This window comes from Sinocyclocheilus rhinocerous, unplaced genomic scaffold, assembly GCF_001515625.1.
Source record: "Sinocyclocheilus rhinocerous isolate Xijiao unplaced genomic scaffold, SAMN03320098_v1.1 scaffold650, whole genome shotgun sequence".
Taxonomy (NCBI): domain Eukaryota; kingdom Metazoa; phylum Chordata; class Actinopteri; order Cypriniformes; family Cyprinidae; genus Sinocyclocheilus; species Sinocyclocheilus rhinocerous.
The window spans coordinates 93,840-103,507 of NW_015638019.1; the positions used below are offsets into that span (position 1 = coordinate 93,840).

At 36.8% G+C, this 9,668-nt stretch overlaps 1 protein-coding gene across 1 annotated transcript; it reads left to right on the plus strand.

Moving 5' to 3' along the window:
* Positions 1-2,636: 2,636 nt before the first annotated feature.
* LOC107749377 (synuclein-like) lies at positions 2,637-6,408 on the plus strand. Its single transcript, XM_016564520.1, has 4 exons — positions 2,637-2,754; positions 2,847-2,974; positions 5,368-5,412; positions 6,053-6,408. The coding sequence occupies exons 1-4, from the start codon at positions 2,637-2,639 to the stop codon at positions 6,059-6,061; spliced, it is 300 nt and encodes a 99-aa protein (XP_016420006.1). The 3' UTR covers positions 6,062-6,408.
* The last annotated feature ends 3,260 nt before the right edge of the window (positions 6,409-9,668 follow it).

A 9,668-nucleotide genomic window follows, 5' to 3' on the forward strand; every position in this document is an offset into this window, starting at 1 on the left:
GATGGATGTGTCTGCATTCCATTAGCGTGTGTGTGTGTGGAGGAGAGGAGGGTCTCAGTGAGGTTGTGCTCTAGTCTGCTGAGGAGTTGTGAGAGTGTAGATGGAAGCAGCTGTGAATGTGAGATACACGACTGATAAAAAAAAAAAATGCTGCAAAAATGGTGCAGGGAATGAAACCTGGGGTGTGGTGAAAGAGAGAGTTATGGGACTGCAGACCTGAACAGGAAATAGTAAAAGCTCATATAAAACAATAAGATGAGTGTGCACTAATATTTCAGATGAATTTCATAATTAAATAAATTTTAAAAAAAAATTCACACAATACACTATGATGCACTGTCTTATGCAATATTGCACAATTTAATTCAATAAAGTCCAACATGCTCACACTATTAACAATGTAACAACTGGCAATTTGTAACAAAAATTTGTGCAGTTAATAATTAATTATTAATGCATAAAAATTTATTGTGCACTACTTTTAGGCAAAGATGTGCTTTTTTACTCTTTTTGACATTTATTTCCTGCATGCATTTATGTGCATGTGAATAAGTTATTTACCTGTTATGTACCTGTCCAGTACAATATAATAATTCCAACTTCATCAACTAACAGTCTGCACACTATTCCGTCCTGTACGCACTATAAAGTGTTGTTTATGTGCATGTGAACGAGAGAGAAAGTAAGCGGGGCATATAGAGCGGATCAGCTGAGCACTGCAGCATTTACTCCCTCCCTCTCTGCGCTCCCCATCTTCCATGCGTGTGTGCCGATGCAGCAGGATTTGCCTGGTTGTGAGTGGACTGTGATGACTAACCCTCACCATCCCCCTACGCCACCATAGAAAGAGAGAGAGATGGGAAATGATGTGCAGTGCTCAAGTGTTATGTCATAGGCTTGCAGCCCCATAGCGTCTGCTTATGCTCATCAGCACAGAAATGAACAGATGGCGTAGCGAATCATGACTGAAAATACAAACTACAAACAATTCAACACGATACCATGACTATGTAGTATTCATTCAGTGCATTCCCACCTGGATAGACACACCATAGTGTGTTCCAGAAAACACTTGAAACTTTCTCTCCTTGATGTCGTTTTCATCACCTATAACCTGACAGTGGTAATCTCACCTAATCCAATCAGATCAACATTCAACCCAGCATGCATTTGGGTGTAATGTAATCTTTATAAGCACTTTTCCACCAAGGTCACCTGTGCTGAGGTCACAGGCCTGCAAATCTAGTGCATGTATTGTCAGGGTGCTTCAGAGTGCTTATATGGCATTATGTGAACTAGAGCGTGAAGTCGTTACTCAGGTTGATTGTTACGAAGGCAGGTTACTTATTCCCCGTTTGAGAGTGTCAAAGCTACTGCATTTGATACTGTGAATGGCCTTTTATCCAGAACTGTGTGTTCTGAAAATGCATTGTCGTCATCATCGCCGTATGACGCAGTGGAGATCTCCTCAACTGAAAGTGATGGTGCAAACGCTTTATCTAACAAGCCGCTCAGATTCATCCAGCAAACTGGTAAAGAAATATAAAGAGATCTCCTTTAAGGCACATACAGACAGAACGCAGGAGAGCAGATGTGCTCAGCCATGCAGAAACTACTCAAAAACTGAGCTTTCGCATATAAAAAACATGGAGAAAGAGAGTGAGAAAGAAGAGAAGTCTAAGAATAGAAATGGAAAGACTAATGTATACGCATAAATGAAAGACGTAGAGTAATACGGAAGCAGTTTGCATCTAAATATTACACGATCTATGTGATGAATTTTTAAATGCTTGATGACAGCGAGGCTCGTGTGTGTGTGATAGAATGATATTGATGTAGCTAAGACTGATAGACAAACTCTTTGAAGCATAGTGTCATTGCCTATCTTATCTGCTTTGAAGTGGTGCTGAATTTCTTTTTATTTGCATAGATCTGTATAGTCCTCTATCATCTGTGAATAGAGAAGTAAGCAGGTTTAGATGATGAGATTAGACTGCTAACTCCTGACATTTTAGTCACTGAGACACAGAAAAACAGGCTAAATGTGATAATTGCTGTTTATTCAGTAATTAGAATTTTGTATACACTACCGTTTGGGGTCAGCATTTTTTTTTATTTTTTTTTTTTTTATTGTTATTCAAACAATACTTTTAAATTGTTTAAAAAACTGACAGTAAAGGCACTTTATAAATAGTTAAAAAAAAAAAAATCTAACATTTATAATAATACAAAATGTTTCTTGAGCACAAAAACAGCATATAGAATGATTTCTGAAGGATTGTGAGACACTGGAGTAATGGCTACTGAATTTAGCTTTGCCGTAACAGGAATACATTTTAAATTGTAATAATATTGTAATATTATAATATAACTGTCTCAATGTTGAAAATCCGTTGTGTGCATATTGTTAATATTTTTTCTGTTTCACATATTTTGTATTCTGTACTCGCTTATCATTAAAAATATGTTCAGAGTGACACTTATCTACTCTATAAACTATAGACTATCAACAATAAACTATCCAGCGTTCTTAAAAAATGCTGTTCTGTCTATTGTTATGATCATATCAATGTAAAATTTACATAGCCTATTTCACATTGACCCTTGAATAGCCATATGCCTTTGCCTCTATTTATATGGAACTTCATTCGGTGTTTTTCTACCAATCCGCAATTTCTGAAGAATATTTCATGTTTATTTCTCATATTTCAGGTAACAAGACAAAAGAGGGAGTGGTGTCAGGCGTAAACACAGGTGAGAAATACATATGCGTGCATCTTTAGAGAAGTGAAACTGAGAATTAAGAAGTCATTTACATTCACTCTTTATCATTTTGACACTCACAGTTGCCCAGAGGACCACAGACCAGGCGAATATTGTCGGTGAAACAGCGGTAGGCAGCACTAATGAAGTTGGACAGAAGACAGTAGAGGGGCTGGAGAATGTGGCTGCATCAACCGGCCTGGTCAACCCGGTGAGATCTCCACTAGCACTAGATGTCGCCCTTTCTCCAAAATCAAATTCAATTCACATCACTTAAATACCATATTTAATCTTTCTTGTGTGTTGCATTTTAAAACACCTTTAAATGACTTAAGACTAGCCTAAGGGATCTGTGTCTAATCTGAGATAACCACAAGCTCGACATTTATTTGATTATACACAGCAGAAGAGCTGTGTATTTACGGTTGAAATACTGGTATTTTGTGTCTAACATATTCTGTTTGTTTTTCCCTGTTTACAATTGTGCTGTTAACAGGATGAGGCTTTATATGAGGTGCTTGTTAAATGGGGTTGGGAATGGTTGATTTGGTTTGTAAAGAGAAATGCTAGTATATAGTGATCTTCGGCTCCGCCCTGGCTATGTACTCCATACATATACACATATACATATACTGTATACTCCATGCTGCATATGAGACTGAGCTTTAACTTTAACTGACTGCTGTATCACACCACACAGATGGGGAGAATGTGCACAACCATCTATATAACAGCAGAGTTCAGTTCAATCCCCTCTGGAGTCATTCTCTTCATTGTGCATAATGAGAAAGAATGGCTGCATTGATTACCTCATTGATTACCCGAATTTCCATCAGTTCCCATCAAGTTAATGAGCTAATATTGTTAGTGTTTAGTAATTTGCTGGGATAAAAACTCTGCTTTCCCACAGAATTGGGAAGGCAGCAGATCAGTGATATTTTAGTGTTAATATTAATGAATATTTTAATTAACTTTCATTTTTATATTTTGTTTTAGTTTATATTTTAGTATTTAAAAAAATATTTCTGTTCAGATTTAATTTAATTTTCATTTTAGTTTTAGTAATTTTAGTACTTGAACCGAAACTTATTTCATTTCATTTAGTAGCCAAGGCAATACTTCTAATTTTCTTTTCTTTTTTAAGTTTAAGATTTTCATTTATCATTTATATTTTACTTTATTTCAGCTTAAGTTTAATTAACTATTTAAGTAATAATAACAACACTGGAGCAGATGCACTAAATGAAATGCAGTGATCTTTAGTCACTTGACAGCACGATTATGTTATCATCAAGAGAAGTCAATCTTTTCTATTAACATGTGGGTGACATGAATGACAAGCAAATGATCGATCTGTCCTCATATTTACCTGTCTCTCATTCCCATTGCATCAACTAACAACCTGGGATCTTTATCGTGATAATAACTCATCTTCTACCAGAGCATACATTCTGGCAGGACAGGACAGATACAATAAAATTATGTGATTCATCAAGTAAATGACACTAAACAGTTACATTTTCACATAATCAGAAAGCTTATCAATGGCTACTATCAGAGTGCTACTGCATTCTGCATTTTTAACTGCTCATGGATGCATGTTTTCCCTGCACAAAATTCTTGTTACTTGCTGTTGCAAAACAAACAAACAAAAAACAATTCAATAATACTAATCTTTCTGCATGATTTGACATTGTGCATGAAGGAATAATGGTTTATCTAGGACCAAAGTTTGGCCTTCAGAACGTCATCCAAAGCATGTATTAATATCTATGTATTCAAATGCATAGGTCCCTAAACTGCTGTATATGAGACGTTGTTCCCCTTTCTGGAAATCACAGATCAGTTTTCATAGTTAAATGGCTAATGGTAACTCATTTTAACAGTGAATACAGATATTCAGAAAGCAATTAGGCTATGCTTTAAAATCAATATAAATATAAAAAACTTTTACTATTTATGTAAAAGTTCCTAGTCTTTTTGTGTATGATTCATGGGTGCACGCTGTCTTCAGAATCGCTCATGAAAATGTAACACAGCACTTATTACTTGAAACAACTTTCCTTTTTGGCAAATGTTAGATCACAACATCTTGTTGAAATGCCAGTTTCATTTTGAAATATGTTAGATTATGAAAGTAAACTAGGTTTTTATTTGGTTGGGGATGTAAAGAAGAAAGAGATTAGTTTAAGACTGTTGTGAGGCAGAAAGTCCTTTGAGGAGGACAACGTGTCTGGTCCTGACAGTGACTCAGCAGCAGAGTTCAGCACAGCTGTACCGCAGAGACAGAACAAACAAAGACAGAGACAGAAGAAGATGTGCCTGCCAGCTGCATTCACCATGACCACCGTGTACATCTCTCCCTCGCTCCCTGCATCTCTGCAGAGACAGCAGTCATAACACACTGCAGTGAACAGACAGTGTCTGCGAGGCCCGTGGCTGTGCTGCATCCCTGCATGTCTGAATGGATATTATTTAGTATGGCTGTTTAACATGACTAAAGCTGTTATTGCGCTCCATATGAAGATTCACTGCTGAATGCCAGATGGATCTAAAGCAGAAAGCAGCTGTCTCTTGGATGTTAACAGTGTCTGTATTTCACAGGGTGACTTCTCTCATGGGGGCATGGAAGGAGGAGACGGTGGAGAGGTGAGGAAAAAGGACTTTCCATGAAAACAGTGCACTTTGGTCTCCCATTATTTTTTAATTTGATTTGGTTTTTGAAGCATTAGGGCAGGGGTGCCCAAACTCGGTCCTGGAGGGCCGGTGTCCTGCAGAGTTTAGCTCCAATTAGGGAGACAAATTTCATGATTCTGTAATTTTAAAAAAAACCTTGATATGTTGCTAAACTTATTTTTAACAAAAAAGAAAAAAAAATCTATGTAGCATACTGTGTAGCATACCATAAAAGGTTCTACCCATGCATATACAGCGTTCAAAAGTTTGAGGTATTTTATGCTCACGAAGGCTGCATTTATTTGATCAAAAATACTGTAAAAATGTTATTTAAAATTTGTTCATATTTAAAAGAGGAATCTTTTGTAACATTACAAATGTCTTTACTGTCACTTTTTTTAAATTTAATGTATTAATACTGAATAAAAGTATTAATTTAAATAATAATAATAAAATCCTACTTAAACACACTGACTATTTCCTGAGAAAAGATTGACTTTATTGTGAACTCTCTTCATGGAAAGTGTCCAAGGCATCTGCATCTGTGTAGATAAGAATCCCAGGATTAAACCATATATGAAATGACTTAATCTGTGTTCTTTCTGTTCATCAGGGTTATTAGTCCAGAGGCCTGAAGCTGAACCGGTCCCCTCTCTTCCCCCTGAGTTTCTGCTCCAAAGCCTCACCCCTTCCAGACTCCAGATGTTGCTGATATTTTTTTGTGACTGTATGGAAAACCAGAGTTGAAAAAGACTTTCCCTGAGCCCTGTAGCCGTTAGATGTGTGACGCTTCCCCTCCTCTCCATCTGTGGTGTCGTCATGCTGTTCTCTAGTGTTACTGTCATTCCTCTTCCCATCCACACCTCATCTAAAACACACACACACACTCATACATACACACAAAATGAAGCCCAGAGGCTGATATCAGAGGTTGAGGTGGTCTTTTAGGAGCATGGCTGGGGGAAAAAAGAAACCCGCATGACCAGTAATGTAAGAAAAGCAATACATCTCATTTCATCAGGGCATGTAGCAAAGTGCGTCTGGATCTTTGTGAGATCGTAGCCATGTTTCAATTTATTTAGTCTTGAAAATGCTGCAATGTACGCAATGACAAGTTGTATGTACATTAAGAGATACATTACATTCCTTTAGTTCAGTATGTGTGCAGAATAGAGTTACTGTGTGCTTGATCAATAGACTTATCGTGTGATTTGTTAGAGTAAGAACAAATATGTTTATTCACAAAATGTGTATACATAGATACTGTAAAACAAAAAACGATTATCCGTATTGTTGTAGCTGTGCTAGACTTGCATTTTTTCATTAGCTTATACACATGAGATTTGGTTCCAGCTAGGACAAGGAGTCTTTCAATGTTATAGGAAGAGATCAAATCTTCAAACACATCCTGTTTTGTCCTGATTTTGTTGCGATGCATGTGAAGTCGGTGCGCGATCATGAATTTGTCATGCCCGCAATGTAAAAGCAATACTACAGCACCATTGCAAAGTTTGTCATTGGTCTGTTCTGTAGCACTGTGCTATGCTGATTCTAGGCACTGTGTTTTACCAAGGGAATGCTAAGAAGTGTAGATCTGACTGTCTTCATCTTCATTTAGCCTTGCCATCATGGCCACCCAAACCCCATCCCTGTCGGGTCACTCAATGGTGTGTTCAGATCCACCCCAGGCTTGTGTCTGCTGTAGGTAACTAGGACAAAGCTATCAAACATTGCAGTTTGTTCTTTGAAGCCACAAAAAACTGAAGACTGCATGTTGCCTTATCAGCACTCCTGTATTCACTTACACACACTCACACACATATAGACACACACATACACAAAGCTGATCAAAACACAAAAACACACTCTTCTCAAGCTTTTTTCTTTGAGCCTTTCTCACACACACACACATACATAGTATATACACACACAAACAAATGTCCCACATACCTTTTATGTTGGCATCAAAGCAGGCAAGTTTGGTTTTATAAACTGTATAAGTGAAATAAAGTTTTGTTGAAATCTATACTGCTGTGTCAAGTTTGATTTTGCAAGCAGCATTTTGTACACACCACAAAATGCACTGTTTTCACTCAGAAATTTCACTAAGCTAAATTTCACAATTATGAAGAAACAAGAAAGTAACACATTAAATTAAACATGAAGTTTCAAAGTAGATATTGAAATAGTATTTACCAGTAAAATGTACTCCAAAAATCTGTTTTATTAAAAAAACAAAATAGTTGTATTATGGAGCACAAATAGCCTGTAGTATCTGGAACTATCTATAGGGGGCAGTAATTTACAGCTATATATTATTGACGTAATAGAGCCAGCCTTTATTTTGGGGGCTAAAATGGCGTTTTATTTATTTACTCCTAGTTTGTAAATGTCCAAACAAGCTTCCTTTATGATGCCAATAAACTTTAGACATGAAGGGTAATGAATTGCAAAGTATGTTTTTATAATCTAGCACTACAGGATCAAGATCTGCAGTGCTCAACAAACAAACATCAAGCCAAAACACATTCACACAGGCCACTGTAATTATCCACCACTCCTTAAGCACGTTACCCTCTAGGGATCCATCAGCACACACCCAGTACACAGAGAAAATTCCTGAGTCTGGTTACCATTACTCTGGAGACCATTACTCATTGGAACAAGAATAAATAAATAAATAAAATGACACGAGCAGCAGGTATGCTCACACATGCTTGGTTACGTCTTTTGACCAAATGTTGATTAAAGGAATAGTTCACCCAAAGATTTGTTGAAAATGTACTCACCCTCAGGCCATCCAAGATGTAGATGAGTTTTTTCTTCATCAGAGCAGATTTGGAGAAATTTAGCATTACATCACTTGCTCACCAATGTGAATGGTGTACTACAGTGAATGGGTGCCGTCAGAACGAGTATCCAAACAGCTGATAAAAACATCACAATAATCCACAAGTAACCCATGACTCCAGCCCATCAGTTAACATCTTGTTAAGCAAAACATTGTGTGTTTGGAAAAAAAAATAAAAATAAATCCATTGTTAACACCATTAAAGGGATAGTTCACCAAAAAATGAAAATTCTGTCAGTAATTACCTTCATGTCGTCCCAAACCTGTAAGACCTTCATTCATCTTTGGAACACAAATTAAGATCTTTTTTATAAAAAAATAAACCTGCATAGACAGCAACACAACTGACACGTTCAAGGCACAGAAAGGTAGTAAGGACATTGTTAAAATAGTCCATGTGACATCAAAAGTGGTACAACTGTACAGCTACAAGAATACTTTTTGTGCACAAAGAAAACAATAATAAAGACTTTTTTATTTAATAATTCTTCTCTTCCGTGTTATTCTTCTATCATTTTGGGTGAACTATCTTTTTAACTTCTGACTAAAATAGAGATCCCTCTATCCATAATACTGCTTTCTTCAGAGAGAAATCAAAATCAAGAGAGAAATATGCAAAGATCAAGCACCGTTTATAAGCAAAAAAAAACAGTTAAAAGGCAACGGGTTGGATTTTTTTTTTTAAACTGGAGGCATGGATAGAGGACTTTTGTCCAGAAGCGATGGTTTAAATTTAAAATGCTTTAATGATGGATTTGTTTCATAAATACATGCAGCTTATCACTTCACAGTACGTTAATTGATGGACTGGAGTTTTAGGACAGTTTCGGGACATGTAGCATTTATATCAAGTAGCTACCTTGGAGAACAAAAATCTGACTTCTGGCACACGTGGCCAATATCACTCATTTTGATGAGTAACAAACCCACCAAACAAACATTCTTTAGCATCAAAATCACATAAAAACATTAGGAAAATGATCTCAAATCATTTCAGAGACTGTACATCTCAAAAACCAAACCAGTGTAAAAATGCCTACAGCAGCTTCGACTCATTTTGCCACATACATTCTTCAGCTGCTTCCTTCATGAGTCACGCAACCCTGTATTCACCCAAACAACAATTCGCCAACAGTGAAAGCTTGTATTTCCAGTAGTATTGCGTGTGATGCCATGCCCTGTTTACAGTACAAACACTACTTCTGAGGGGGTTCTTCTTGAAGTTTAATGTCTTGTTTTAGCAATTTAATTAATTTATAACTTTCTTCAGCTCTGAATACTCCTTTCATGCGTGAGAAGAGAAATATAGACATGAAATGAAAGAGATGTATAATGCCAGAGAGGTGGATTAGTTTGAGAGGGTGTTCCTCATCCAATG